Source organism: Dermacentor silvarum, chromosome 3, assembly GCF_013339745.2.
Source record: "Dermacentor silvarum isolate Dsil-2018 chromosome 3, BIME_Dsil_1.4, whole genome shotgun sequence".
Lineage (NCBI taxonomy): Eukaryota > Metazoa > Arthropoda > Arachnida > Ixodida > Ixodidae > Dermacentor > Dermacentor silvarum.
The window spans coordinates 182,921,634-182,937,104 of record NC_051156.1 but is presented as its reverse complement, the minus strand read 5'-3'; the positions used below and the strand labels follow the sequence as shown (position 1 = coordinate 182,937,104).

The window sequence follows — 15,471 nt, the reverse complement described above, 5'->3', positions numbered from 1 at the left end:
GTCTAACGTCGGCAACAGCTTCGCTGTACATCCATGAAGAAGGAATGAAGGCGGATTTTTAATTTCTTTCTTTTTTTTTTGTCTGCTCAAATATTCGGGGAAGGTGAGTGTTGGCGCAGGAGTGGCACAATACATGCGATAAACGACAATTTGGCACAGTATTTAGCTGTACTTCTTTCACGGCGAAGTTTGTCGCAGCAATTCCATTAGTGCAATTAGTACTGCTGAAGAATGCCACTCTGTGTGGCTCCTTCATCAAAAACAACAGCTTTAAACTGGAACTCAAACATGTGATGAAAACATGAGGCATGTTTCACAAGTTGAGAACAATGAAGCATGCAAGTAGGAGGAGGCAAATGGCTGGAATAAGACAGGGATGGAAATAAGAGGCCAGAACTGTGCAAAATGCCATAAACTTACCACTGAAGTCAGACACACGCACTCCCTTTACAGCCACTACAGGGTTGTCACTGCCATCAAACTTTTCTGCCTGGAATTCAGAAACCCAAAAGGCAATGATTTAGCACCAACATAAAAGCGGTTTGACACCTGTTATCACCAAATCAAAAGACCTTTGTATTAAGCACTCACACACATTACAAAGTCACGCGCTGCCATCATATTTTGCAAAACCAGATATACAGTACAATTATGGGACTGATAGAGATAGATGAAAGGCAAAGTTGGCATCTGCCTGAAAGTAACACAAAGCTACAAAGGAAATCAAGATGGATTACTTAGTAGAATGCATTTGGGTTTCTTTTGTAGCTTGCAGGTTCCAGATTAAATTGTGCAAGGTGTAAATTAATCTTTTACAACGCTTATTTCACCTCACATATTAGCCCCTGAACTTCATAGATCTTCCTCAGAAACTTGCATTGTTGCAGCCCTGCAGAATATTTAAAGTTGGATAATGAACCCACCCAGTCATTCAATTCCAGTTCGTGAAGCTTTGAAAGTGCACAACTAGCAGCATCACTGCCGGTCGATTCTGGCAACAATGGTACAGGAAAGCAAAGACTGAATGAAGAAAATTACATTAGCATATCTACAAGACACCACACACACCAGTGCTACCTAGGTGTGAGAAAGATATGGTAGCATGTGAAAGACTGGAAAAAAGCGACAGTTCCTCCACCAAAGCTAGCACCCCCCACCCACAATCTCACCTGATCTCCCCAGAGTGTAAGGGACACCTCGGTGCCGCTCCGATCCACCAGGCTTATATCCCGCTTCTTGAGCTCCTGATTGTTGGTGCGCCGCGTCACTGTCTGTACGTCACCTGTCGACTTGCAGACTCCGATGACGTCTGCAGTAGCCCAACACCCCAACCAAAAAATTTACTTGACAAGCTTGTAGGGATCGAGGTGCACATCCCCATCGCAACAAGCTCCATACACAAAAAGGGCAATTTTCTATTCTGAAAAGGTTGCAGCTAAGGACATTTAAGAGCTACCTAAGGTCTAACTGAGCAAAGATATAAGCAACTATTGTATAGCAGCCGTATGAGCAACTAGTGTTGCGTCCCGAATCGGCCGGGCGCATTCTTTGATTGTTTCCCGTCGAGGCAGGCCCTTTCATGAGCGTCGCCGAGACGGCGACAGTGCCAGACACCGACGCAACGGGCAAACTAGCGCCCCAACTCGGCAGTGCCCATTCTTTGGGTGCTTCCCCCGATGCCACCACTTTCATCAGCGTCGTCCAGAGGCTCACTTAGAAGCGACCGACCACAACCGCCACCCTTCGTTAGACGCGGGGATTAGTGCAAAGGCCATTGTCCCGACCCTGGCAAGATGACCATCGGAGGGCAAGAAACAGGTCACCGACTTTCGTGGAAGGAGTGTCAACCCCCTGTTTCCGGATTGCCTCGTCCTTGCTTCGAAGGTGCAATATTAGAGGCGGAGTTCAGCGAACAAGACGGCCCGTCTGATTGGCCGCATCAAGGTCATCTGATTCCCTTGTCGGGTCAACTAGGGAAGACCGATGTCTTATAAGGAGACACCTTCTGTGCAGTGGGGTGTCCTGACCTGTTCTGATATGTGCTCAGACATGTAGTGAGCTGAGACTTTCATAGTGCTCCCCCATGGAGTGGGCTTCCTTATTCGGAGCCACTGTAAATATGTAGAATAAACCCTTTTTTCTCTCGCTCTTACTCCCGGACGTACTCATCCCTTTGGCTGATGGATCACCGGCCTAAACGCTACCCGAGTCTCAACAAACTGGCAGCAGCGGCGGGATAAATCTCCGACCCGCAACAACGAATGGCAGCACTGAGATGAAACGCCAACTCGAGTCCTAACACTAGCAACTATTCAGAGCAGCAACAAGAAAAAACTCCTGCATAATAGTAATACTACTACTACTACTACTAATAATAATAATAATAATAATTTTTAAAAAGCGATCTCACCAATCACGCTATCCTTGCTTACTTCCTGAAGACGTGGAATGGGCACAAAGTTGAACTGCAGTGTAGGGATGTTTGGAGTAACGTCATCACATGGTGTAATAGTTGTTTCTGGAATGAACGACATCTCGAAGTCATTCTTGATAGACGAAAATGAGTAGCCTTGTTTGACGTTCTTGATAACAGCTCTTGATATGTAGTACACCTGCAAAGGTTTTTCGGTACGTGATTACTTCCTTCAGACAGCTAAAAAATGTAATGAAAACTTAATGCAACCTGCAGCAGACTGCACAAGAAACAATCATTTCACAAGGCTTCGAAACAAGCACCCCATCCACATTACTGGATGTTTGTACAATGCATCATTGTGGCCCCTCTAACACGAGGAGGAGGAGTTGAGCTAACCTTGTTGACTTCAACGACGTCGTAAAGCCGGTCGCACTCAGCATTGAAAGCCGTAGCACGAATCTCTCCGCTTTCATCCAGCAGGTCCATTGAAAAGAGCTTTCCCTCACCCTTGGAGTTGCTCCATGTACGAATGTTGGACTTGTTTGTAACTCGCGCTCTGATGGTCCACCTTAATTAAACGTGTGAGAAAGAGAGGAGCATGTTGAACATTCTACAAGTTGCAAATCAACTGCAACAAAGGTTGCCACGTCACTAGTGAATATATTTAGAGTACTATTACTGAAAAAATCTTGTGTCCCGCTTTCTTTTTTGGTTTAAAAGATAGCTGCAAACCCTGTAACAATACAGTACCAGAATTACTCTAATGCGCAACAAATTGTTATTTGCTTTTTTAGTGCGACCAATTCAAAATGTGCGTCAAATTCAGCGCAGCTTTTGGTGTAGAGTGTGTTGACAAGAGCTTCCACACATCAGGAGAATCGGAGATAGTGGAGGTATCACAAATCACCGATGCACGAGTAAGCCACACAATGACCATGCTGCTGATACGACACACCGTCTCGGCCACTATTTCGTTTTCACTCTGTGCTTCTCTGCATTCGACACGGGACAATTAGCTTAATTTGGTGCCCTCCTTTCGCTTATCTCAGAGTGTGTAGTGCCCTTTTCAACCTCTCTCCCCTATTGTACTATTGTCTAAAGCTTGCAGCAATATCCCCACAATGCGGCTTCAACCAGTGCAACAAACTGGGCATCAGTGATAGCACGTGACCACCACTCCCCATTTTCATTACGAGCAGAGGAACCCTTGTAAGCAAACCCTACACCAAGAAGCCATGTTCACTCTGGCATGCATTTTGAATTCGCTGCATTAAAAAAATGGTATTTATTTATTTTTTATTTACAATACTGCCAGTCTCATATAGAGACCATAGCAGGTGGGCATATGATTTCACATACAATGCATGTTTTAAATAACGAACGGTAAAAACATTCAAACATGTAAATAACAGGTTCAATGCACAATTTTACAACAATAATACTACTAATAAAAAGAGCAAGTTTATAATTTATAATTTGTTGCACATTCAAGAACTGAGGCCTCACACCGTGATTACAGAGTCAGCAGCTATCCAATAGAGATAAACAAGAAAACTACAGGAAAATTTCATGCGAGTACTCCCTTAACGTCACTGATCTCACGCAGTTTGAATGCCCCTCCAACGCGCCACATGAAGCTTCGTTTCGCACAAATAAAATGCAACTAAAAACTAATAAGAAAATGACTGCCCAAAAGTATGTCTGTTGACAAGACATGTTTAAAGAAATAGGGTGAAGATAACAAAAAAATTTGGGTATGATGTAGGACTAGTTTGTGCATATCTGTCAATGTTTGTGGTGCACAAGGTAAGAGGAAGAAAGAACAAAAGATTAGAGAGAGTCAAATGCACTGTTTCTGTCCATTTGGTCTTTCTCATACCTTTTGAAATATTGAAAACGAAAAGGTATCTTTTCTATATCCACAGCAGATGTAAGCATGACAAGTTACTCATATGTCATCAAAGTACTTTCCCGACAGAATAAAATGCAAACAGTGAAGCTCATGGCTGTTAGTACATGCTGCACCATCTAACCATGGCCAGGATAAACTCTGCACATGTACAGTTAATTTATGCCGTTCATGACTTTGTTGCGTCTCACTCTCATCTTATGGGCCTTGACTCACAAAAACTAGTTGTAAACTAGTGTTCAAAACTAGTTGAAATTAGTGAGACCCGACGGCTCCGACACCAATAAGCAGGGTGGCCAAAGTTCAATTCCTACATGGACGGCCGCGGCCGAGCGTGAGTAGACGATAGTCGGCTTCTTCCGGAAGTACGCAATTATCGAAATTTAAAAGCATATCTTCACTAACTTCAGCTTGTTTTATTAAACTTCGTCAATAAATATACACAGTAACAGTAGGAAGAAGCTCACTGATCCAAACACCCTTATTGATTGATGTCAGCTATTGGCCAATAGCAGCCATGTATGGGAATCAGCTATATTATGAAATAAAGCGTGCAGAAAAGAGTGAGGAGCAAGCTTCTGTTGAAAAGAGAGCACAGGAGGCGGCTCTGCCTAGCAGAACAGCACAGCTGAGGACACTTGCACTTCACTGCGTTTTATGCGCACGCGCATACTCTTGACCGTTTCATCGATGCGCTCCGTTGCACAATGCTGCTCAGTTCTTTGGTCGACGCTGGAACCATATTATTAAAGAATTGCAAGGGTGTACAATCACTTTCAGAACTGGAGACTATCACTGTAAAGTGTTTTCACGTCGCAGTTATGAAGAGGCTCCAAAAGAAGCTCCGAAACAAACTTAGAACTGCTCCTACTGTAACAGAGGAGTTCCTCTGTTACACCGCCCTTGTGCGACCAAAACTAGAATATGCATGCATTATATGGGAGCCTTGTACTGAACAAAACAATGACAGTCTTGAGCGTATTCAGAAAAATGCTGTAAGGTTTATATTTAACAAATTTTCTGCGTTAGATGCGCCCTATAATTTAATGCAAGCTAATAGCATACCACTTTTACAGGCACAATGGCAAACATTTAGATCAGAATTTCTTTCCCAACTTTTGAATAACAAGCTAGTTCTAGATCTACAACCGTATTTATCACCCTTAACTTGCAGACCCACCCAACACCACCAACAAAACGTGCTGAAGCCATATTTTGCTGGCACTGACCTGTTGAAATTTTCTTACTTTCCAAGGACCATACATGATTGGAATTGCCTTACTAAAGCAAGTGATCAGATTGAGAATTACCATTTTTGATCCTGCATCAGTATTGCTCTTTTCTTGCTATTTCTTTTGGTTTTTGCTGCTTTGTTTGTATTTGTATTGTCCACCCTGCTTGTACCTTGAGTCCGCAGTATTGAATAAATGAATGAATGAATGAATGAATGAATGAATGAATGAATGAATGAATGAATGAATAAATAAACCATGACAACAAAGGCAAGAGACGAAGTTACCTGTTCTGATATGGAGTCAGGCTGGCAATAGGGACAACCACTACATCACTGGTAGAAGCGGGGTATGCTCTGTTTCCAAATGATGGCGCTGCTGAAGCTGCAAGCAAACATAATTCCACCTTGATGTCAAAAATCCCCAGCATTTTTTTCCCCAGAGCAAACTGCATGCACGAATTGTACATGGAAGCGACACCTCTTCCAAGGTGCAACAATGTTACAAGCATAAATTAAAAGAATGCAGCTTCAGAATTCTGCAACATCTCAATTCTGCTCACTCACGTGGAGCTTGGCCTCCATTCTGCTGGAACTGTGACTTGTTTGCTCCTCCATCTGCAGACAACATACAACTGTCAGCACATGCTAATACTTGGTGATAACTTAAAAATTCAGTACAAGTGCCACCCCAAAAAACCACACTGCACCGTTCTGTGCTATGAATCTAATTTTATATTGGTGTCCCTGAAAGACGCCAATATAAAATTTATCTACGCCGTGACATCATGGAGATAAGCATAATTAACTAGCATATCTATACAAATTATGCTTGATTTCAACAGTGGTGTTTTTTCACTCCCTTATTTTTTTTTTCCTATTCTGTTGTCACGGTACACAAGTTTTGTACTCTCATTACATGGCCAATCCCCATTGTGAGTGCATGCCAGCTCAATATGAGTATAGTGACCACACATCATCACTCTCGCATAGTAGTAGTAAAGATATCAAATAAAGCTTGCAGCTGTTCTCACCTGTAGGTTGGGCAGCACCAGAAGAGGATGTGGTTGGTATCACAGGGTTCCCCAGCCTGCAGCCCACTGTAGACCCTTTGGCTATCACGGTCAGGTCCAGCACAATCAGGACTTTCCTACGGCGGTTCAATACAACAATGTAAGCAGAGTTACTGCAGAGACTATGAAGCTGCTGCCAGCATTTTTCTCACTGCCTGCATGCTAAGAAACTTGGGTCGGTATAGTGCATTGATTCTATCCCAACACTATTCCTTTTAGTGCCTCATCAGTGGTATAAGTGCTGCTCCGCCTATGTTATCACCAGGATCAGCCAATTGTAAGTGCCTCAAGATGATAAAAAAAAATAGAATCAACTGAAAGGAATCCTTACATGATACCACCCCTGCTTATCAGAGCAATGCCTAAAACAAAATGCAAGAACTTTGTTAAATATGCGCATACAGCTTCAAGCTGACTATAGAAAATTGATAGTTACACATTTTTGCGTCCCAAAGTTACACCTAGGCTGTGAGGGGTGCTTCAGTGGAGCACCCTGCACTAATTCAGACCATGAGAAATTATTTAGCATGCACCATTTACCACACATGCATGCACCATGCACCACATGAGCACTTTTATATTCTCCTCGTATTGGAATCACCAGGAATTAAACCTGTGTGCAGAGATAATATTGCAACTATGCAAGTTATGAGCTTACTATGCTAAAATGAGCAAACATGATGCACATGCTCAAATTGTGTAGATGGAATATCCGTTTAGTGCAGCTTTCACATCAGGGAAAAACAAAAGAAGGCCTCGCAAAAGCACTGAAGCCACAGGAGCATGCTTTCACCACTTAAGTGTAAGATCGCCTGAAAATGTGGACTACAATGAAGTTAACCTTTTCAAAGCATAGAAGGCACCAAAAAATGTCAAATTTACGAGATTATGGGTTAGTCAGTGCCACCGGATTTAATGAGCACCGTAGCTAAGTTGTGTTGCAGCACCAAGCACCAGTGTTGTTGAAAAATTGGTGTATCATAAATGTTACAACAAATACAAGCACCCATATGCAAAATATATTAGGTAAGGGATTGCACAGAACATTACAACACTATGAATCTGAGACGGTTGGCACATATTATTGCGATAGCAATTATATGGACACTCCAAAGTGGATTTCTGCCGTCGGCATCGCCGTGTGGTTCCGTGTGACGTCAACGGCGATGAAATCGTCGTCGCGCTCCGGACGCTGTATGTGCAAGTGAAAGGACGGGAGGGACGCGTGCTTTCACAAGGAGCGAACGCACGTCGAAGAGCAAACACGCGTTCTGCGCCGTGCTCCCTGAAGGGCTGCTGAATTAAGTGTCTCTTTCCTCCTTTACAAGCACCATATATAGAGAGCAACGCGACTTTTTACAGCGCGCGAAAGGCCGTGGGGCGATGGGAGGGAGGGAGGGGAGGCGACGTTTAGCTGCAGCACCAAATGCGTATTTATATAAAAACATTGCGAGGCGAGAAGCCCGTTTCACATGGCACGATTTTGTCAGTGAATTCGCACTTGCGAATTCGCAGCTGCGGGAAATAGGCCGCCGGACCCTTCGTGCGTGCGATTTTTTGATGTTCGGCGTGCTGAACTTCTCTGCGAAAACGCAGATGCGGTAGTAGCCACTGTAGCAGTGGAAACAGACAACCAATAGGAGGCAGCTCACTCATACGTCATCGCCAGTCAGAATGCTTAACGAGTATGTGAAAAACGCAGCTGCCGTAGATCCATGTGAAACGGGATTGCGAATTTCGCATTTGCGGAAATCGGACTTAAGATTTCCGACGTAGCTCGACGAGTGTCCCATTCTGATCTCGTCGAAAACCTCCGAGCCGCCCCCAGAGGCACCGGCAACAGTCACCAACACGGCGCGCGTTCGGTGCGAACGCGGGGAAACGCCGACGGCGTCGACAACAGTTCTGCGCGTTGCTGGTGCTGCTGCATGTCCAAGTTTATACAGCTGATAAAACTACTGTCCTTACTCCGTATAACTCTCTAATAATTTGCTATCGCAATTGATGCTTCGCCTTTCGGGTGAAACTGCGACAATTTTTTAGTAACAAGTGCCTTTGTTGTCAAAACATGCTCCAACCTACTTGTCAGGACTGACAACGTTGCACATATACTTGTCCAACTGCACCACAGCAAATTTGTCAATCTCGTTGTTGTTGATCATGCAGTTGAGCTGTGTGCCCAGCATGGCATCTGCAAACGACACAAGTAAATTACAAACAGACTAGATACGTGAAAGATAGATACGTCGTGTGTTAAATACGTGAAAGGTAGGCAAGCTTGGTTTTAAATGGAAGTTTAGCTTACAAGTGTGGCACTGCACTCCATCAGACAGCAGCAGCCTGTATCTGTCAGCAGTGTTGCTGCTAATGGGCTTGAAGTTCTGAAACACGTCAAGAAAGGTCGTTTCTAATACACAAACTGCCAGTTTACGATGTTTGCCCAGAGCACAAGACAGGGCGGACATAAGTCACGAAGGCACAAGTAAACTGATACTGACCAATACTTGCAATACGGGCTTGTCAACTTGCTGATTGTTGAGAATACGCTGTAAGACCGAAATAGGCAAAGCAGTTTAGCAAGTGTCATATGCCGATTCGCGCTACTTGGACTGGTTATCAGGATGGTCAAGACAAGCTCACCTCTACCGCCCCAGCTGTAAGGCGGTGCTCCATGGCGTCTTCTTAACTTCAATCACAGACACGCTTCCAAATAAATGGTGACGAGAAACTCGAAACAAAAGCACGCGAAGTACAATTCACTATTAACAAGCGTGTCCAGACAGGAACAAGGCCATTTGCTAGAAGCGCGCCAAATGCGCCGTTTCCGTTGATTCCCCCAGTTTCGGTTCAACGGCGCTACCATCGCTGCTCGTGCTTCCGTTGCCGCTTGAAAAAATCCTGATTCTTATTGCTCCGACATACGGATAAGTTGATAAATTTTTATGTGCAGGGACTTGTTTGGTCGTGTACATAGCATAGCCTAAGCTAAGCTAAAAAATATATAGCTTGGTTTCTCTGCTTTTAGCGATATTTTTTGCTTTAAGCTTTACACGGCCGGCAACTACGTGCGCACTATCCGTCCCTTCTTCTCGTACTCCGTCTCATGATCCGTCCAGATTCCGGACAGAAGGGTTATTTAGTGCCCCTCTTCTCCATCGAAGTTAGCACGGCCGCTGGAAACTTCGCTTCAAGTTTGTGAAGGCGCAACAAATGTTGGCGGGCGCCGTGCCGCCGTTGTCATCATGTTTACTGTCGCCCAAAGATACGCATTGAGCAATCCGTTTTGGCTGGAGTGAACGTCATTCGCCAGCGCTATGCGAGGGACGGCGAGTGCAGTACGCCGTTTCCTGACCTAGTAATTATTAAAACTGGAGCTCGTCTCAAGATGATCATCATTTCACTGCCAAGCTTATGATACCGGCTGAAGAGGGTCGCCAACGAGACACATCATGCCGTTCAGAAAGAATCGAAAGCCGGGTAAAGTTGTCCCAGTTCGGGTCTCTACGATGGATGCCGAACTGGAATTTGATCTTGAGGTAAGCGCCTCTCCGCTTTTGCAGTTTTTACTTTTTTAAAACGCGTGACTCACTATATGTCGTCCTTGAAAGGTCAGTTTAGATTTTACGGCGTTTTGACCTACCACGTGCCGGCGACGCCTAGGAATCCGTCAGTGTAGATTTGCGTGTTCGAGCAAACTCTCGGCAGCGCAACAAACTCCTTACGGTTATTGCCTTTCTTGTTTCTCTATATCCGGGCTGTAGCCAAAAGTCACTGGTCAAGAGCTTTTCGATTTGGTCTGCCGAACCATTGGCTTGAGGGAAAGCTGGTACTTCGGTCTTCAGTACGTCGACACGAAAGGATTCGTCGCGTGGTTGAAGCTCGACAAAAAGGTAAGAAATTCGTCTTCACTTAATTGGCAGTCGAAAATTTTTTGTTTACCCGGTTACGATCCGAGGCCCGCACACTTAAGTCACGACTGCAGACCGGATGGTGCTGTTGTCGTTACTGTGCGGCCTGTTTGACAAGTTGGAGCTGTCATTCCGCACCGATCTTCCTCGAACGTCTGCGTGACGTGCCTTGCCGATGTGGTCACTAAACTTACGTTTTGGATTTAGAGGTAGGTCTGTAGTTTAGGATACCGGACCGCCGTGTATTTGGGTCGCTGAAACTGACATTTTCAGATGATGTCAGAAACCGATGTAATACATTTTACGATACGTCTCAGTATTTTTTTTTTTTTTTTTTTTGCATTCACGTCATCTAAGGGACGCCAAAAAACGGTTGTACAGCTTCACGAAATTCATGAAATATTGCGAATGCAGCTAATGTATACTCAAGAGTGCTGTAAAGTGAACATCCCCATCCATGAATGCTAGCTGCGCATTTATTGGATGTGCAACCATATCGTAGCAAAAAGCATATGATGAAACACACTTGTCATCAACCAACACATATTATGTCTGTTAAGGAGGATTAAAGCATAGTGAGCATAACAAATCGATGCAGTCTTGTAATCAGTGGCAATGACATGCATTCGTTTAAGACAAAAATATTGACTAGCATCAGCCTGGGTTAACTACGTAAGGTTGGTGTACTATGGATTAGGTGTCTCCGCGTTTTATCACAGCATTGTAAATTTCGATGTTTGGTAGTGCAGACATTGTTAAGCTGAGCTGTTCGTGTCACGGTGACTGAACATTTAGTGTCTAATTGTTACTCTGAAAATGGCACTGTTTTGTGCACGTGACTACTGTGTGCTAGTATTGTACTTGTTCTTTTCACTGGTGCCAAAACTATGACGCACTTCAGGGCTGCATCAGCTGCGTTTCACAGCAACAAAGTGTAGTTCTCATACCAAAGCATTTATTCTGCTAATCTTCCAAATAACATGTTCAGCATTTTTCATTAAGAGCAAAAAGGGCAAAAATCTCCATAGACAGATTTTTTTGCATTGGTTTTATTTTTATTTTCACATTCTTCTCACTTATGACATATTTGTTGAAACACTAGGGTCGTTTCGGTATGTGTACTTGCTGGTACAGCATGAATAGTGCATGTTCTTGTAGTCTGAAGCTAAGCTCCTGTGAGCAACCTCTGGCATGGAGAGAATTGAAATACTAATGTGTTTTACTTTTGAAGTGCTCTGCATACTAGCACGTACCAACAAGCATGCATCACAAACCTAAAAGAGAATTAAGTATTGTTGCTCCGTACTTCATTCTGTGGCCCAATGTCAAGCAAAATGGGACTTGCTCATCACTGAGTTGTTTTTCCTGGAGGGATGTTGCTGTGTTGGCAAAACGAAACTGAATGTTATGGCTGTATTGTTGCCATAGCATAGTTGAAGAATTCGCCTTGATGACAGTGTAGTTTTGTACTGGAACAGGATAAAAAAAATGAAGAAATTAGTATGATTCTCATTAGGGATCTGCAACCTGTGTTTTCAGCTCTTTCCTTGGTGTGCTGGGAAAAGGGTGACATGTTTCACCATTTGCTTAAATAAATAAATTCAGAATTCAGGCCAACATGTTTTGTGCTTTTGTGTGTGTGTGTGTGGTTCTCATTTACTATGCCATGTGCTTCAAATGGGAAAAGACAAAAAAGGCAATGAAAGCCAATGCAGTGGAGTTAAATACTATATTCATTTGGCAATGAATTACCTGTGGTGGTGGATGTAAGTTTTGTGTGATAATCTTTGATTAGGCAAATAGTTAAAATTTGCTATCTTAAGGCACATGTTGCAATTACGGAATTGAAGCCAATCAGTGCTCAGTGCACATACATTAATTAGGAATCTGGAGACTGTCACCAGTTTCGAAATATCCCTTCCCCAAACTTTCCTTACAAAGCTTCCCTCATGCAATCTGAGACTAATACCAGTGTCGCACAGCCACTTTCGATCACGATCGAGCCCGACCTGGATCAAAATTCTTGACCGCGTTTGACTCCCTTCCACAGATTGAGCAAAGAAGGCAATCACAACTGAAAAATTTGATCCGAATTGGACTCGATCGTGATCAAAAGGGCACCGTGTGACAACCAAATTATTGGCAAAGTGGAACGCCGCAGAATTTTATGACAGTTTGAAGTTGAACATTGTGAAAAACTTGTGCTAGTCTCAGAATTTGTACATATTAATTAAATGCATTGTGAGCACTGACTGGCTTCAATTTCATGATTGTAGCAGGTGATCTAGAATGATTAACCAGAAGTTTATTACCAATATCAGTAAATTAATTATCAGTGATTATCATATATTTACTGACATCTGCTGTCAGGAGAATGTTACTAACTCCGCTGCTCTGTCTTTAAAAATGTGTGCTGTATCCAATCTGAAGCATGTGGTAATATTGCTGTAATCAAGGTATATGACCATAGTCATGTACACAATTTACGTTAGCCTTGGCTTGAATGACCTGGTGTAATAGGGACATGGCAATTGTTGTTTCAGGTCCAAGACCAAGATGTTGCCAAGAAAAGTCCACTCAGCCTGCTCTTTTTGGCAAAGTTTTATCCTGAAGATGTTTCTGAGGAGCTTATACAGGAAATCACGCAGCATCTTTTCTTTCTTCAGGTATGTTCATCACTCTTTCATTAGCACTAACATTGTATGGGGCTAACTTCACGTTGGGCACACCACGAACAAGCAAGCAAAAATGCATGTTAGTACCATGATCAGTTCACTTGGAACATTGCAAAGACTTAAAGGAACACTGAAGACAGAAGTAGGTAGAGCTGTATCAGTGAATAACCCTTCTACGAGACCAATAAATGCCACTGTTACCATTTTTGATATCAGCTGGGCTGACCCACCCCCCCCTTTTATTTTTGTAAATATGAATTATATTGCATTCTAAAGGAGCCAAAGGCTGAATTTAGTAAGCTTCAAAAACATTTACTTTGCCACAATGGCCAAATGCAAAAAGATAGTAATCTACCGGCGCTGAGGTTGCGGCGCAAATATCAGGAACTTCAGCCTTCATTTTGTGTCCTAGTAATCAACCTCACACTAGAGAATTAACACAAGGGTTTTCAAAATTTACTTTATCAACCTGAAATGATTAGGTTCTTCTCTTTAGTGCTCTTTAAGTAACAGCTGAATCACCAAGTTTGCGAGCTACTTCTGGATCAAGTATTAATGGTTTAGTCATCATCATCAAGACAGAAGCCTCTCACATAAATCTCTGGTTACTCTTTCCTGTGTTAAACGGGACCCGTCCTATGCCTGCAAATTTTCTAATCTCGCCACTGTATTTAATCTCATGCCACGCTTGATGTTTTTCTTCCCTTGTCACTGATTGCGCCCAATGACCGAATCCTTTTCTCCCTCTCTTACTGTTGTCACATGGGTAACTTTTGAGCATGCTTGAGCCAATACAGATCAAACTGAGTCAACATGAAGCACTGCCACTCATAATTTGCAGGAGTGCTTGACTTCTATCTTCCTATATCCACTTGCACTTTTTGTTTCGATCGAGCTTGAAAAGTTTGATGCAGATTGATGTCGATGCGGATCAAAGCTGCCCTTGTGAGAGGGTTATTAATCTGAACTAGAATATCATCCGCATGTGTTTTATCTCAAGTGTAAACTGATGTCTTTCTGGCTTCCAACATTACGTGCAGCAGAAATTTGTCTTACTCATACTCTCTCGATTTGTCCAGGGGACTCCTAAATTTCGACCAATTCTCCAGATTGTACGGACACAGCCATAAATTTCTCGAAAACTGCCTAAATCTCACTAAAAACAACGAGAAAAAAGTTCGTCATGCAGCACAGCTGCAGTCGTAATTGCCATTATGCGCTAGGTAGCTAGCCAAAGTCAGATTTAAATTTGAGCCATGTGTGCATAAAGCCTAACTCTGCTCGCTCAAGATCGTGACATGTGCTTAGGAGTGTGCGAATGCGTTGCATAATGGCCGATTAACTGAAGCTAGCTTTTTTCTGCTACACTGCCCTCTCTTGCGGTGAAGCGTATTAAAAGTTGAAAGGGGCTACTGTTACGCAACATAGTATGTGCTCCTTAATTATACACAGGTGAAAACGGCATCTCTAGTCCCATTATGAACGCCAAGACTTCTAATAGCTTTACTGGCAGTAATTCAGAGCTGTTTCTGATGTTGCGATCTCAGCCTTTCCTTCGCCCACCTTACGCACCCTGTGGAAGAGATCGTAAAGGTGCCTAGTATGCGTTCCAAGTAATTATAAACACGCCCTTTCCAGTTGCAGTACGAGCATGGAGACGTCGAAATAACTGTAGAGGCTGCCATTCAAGGTTGTTTCGGATGTTGCTGTGGCCCAGAAAAAAAAAAAAAGTTTTTTTTTTTTTTTTTGTCGCCCACCTTAACTCCCTCTTGCTCATCGTATCTCCGAATTTCGAGGTCCACAGGTTGGCAGACATGCTTACTACAGTTAGTAGCTGTTATGAATTTGTTGCCGAACATGTAATATGTGGATACCTTTTCTGTCTCCCTCAGGTGAAACAGGCCATCTTAAGCATGCATGTGTACTGTCCTCCAGAAGCCTCTGTTCTCCTGGCGTCATATGCTGTTCAGGCTAAGGTGAGCACCATGTGATATTAAAGGGGCAGTGACTCTTTATTTCGAAGATAGCATAACATGTTGTGACGTGTGTGTATAACAATTTGCATTTAAAACTAGAGCAGTTAGTCTTAATATGTTGGAGATTCCTGGTCGCATGCAAACATTTTTTGGTCTTTCTCTTCATGTTTAAATTCTTGTTACTTCTTTTACTTATGCATACCTGCCAACTCTTCCGAATTTTCTGTAAAGTGTACGAATTTGGACCCGTCTTACGATTTTACGAATGTCAGCTCAATTTTTA

General features: G+C 43.2%; 2 protein-coding genes across 3 annotated transcripts in view; one reads left to right on the top strand and one right to left on the bottom strand.

Moving 5' to 3' along the window:
• Nucleotides 1–9,449, bottom strand: part of LOC119446216 (replication protein A 70 kDa DNA-binding subunit-like) — a 29,519-nt gene extending 20,070 nt beyond the window's left edge. The window contains 11 exon segments of the mRNA XM_037710580.2: nucleotides 421–490; nucleotides 1,170–1,309; nucleotides 2,411–2,612; nucleotides 2,813–2,984; nucleotides 5,845–5,941; nucleotides 6,124–6,174; nucleotides 6,591–6,706; nucleotides 8,712–8,820; nucleotides 8,935–9,010; nucleotides 9,128–9,175; nucleotides 9,270–9,449. Of these exon segments, the coding sequence (XP_037566508.1) occupies nucleotides 421–490; nucleotides 1,170–1,309; nucleotides 2,411–2,612; nucleotides 2,813–2,984; nucleotides 5,845–5,941; nucleotides 6,124–6,174; nucleotides 6,591–6,706; nucleotides 8,712–8,820; nucleotides 8,935–9,010; nucleotides 9,128–9,175; nucleotides 9,270–9,302 (1,114 nt within the window). The 5' untranslated portion in view covers nucleotides 9,303–9,449.
• Nucleotides 9,450–9,673: 224 nt separating this feature from the next.
• The window catches only part of LOC119446215 (merlin), a 53,701-nt gene continuing 47,903 nt past the window's right edge, over nucleotides 9,674–15,471 (top strand). The window contains exons 1-4 of one of the 2 annotated variants that reach the window (XM_037710579.2): nucleotides 9,674–10,165; nucleotides 10,391–10,519; nucleotides 13,081–13,203; nucleotides 15,105–15,188. In XM_037710579.2, coding sequence (XP_037566507.1) covers nucleotides 10,079–10,165; nucleotides 10,391–10,519; nucleotides 13,081–13,203; nucleotides 15,105–15,188 — 423 coding nt within the window. In that variant the 5' untranslated portion in view covers nucleotides 9,674–10,078. The remainder of the gene's footprint in view (nucleotides 10,166–10,390; nucleotides 10,520–13,080; nucleotides 13,204–15,104; nucleotides 15,189–15,471) is intronic. The other variant, XM_037710578.2, reaches the window with a different exon arrangement.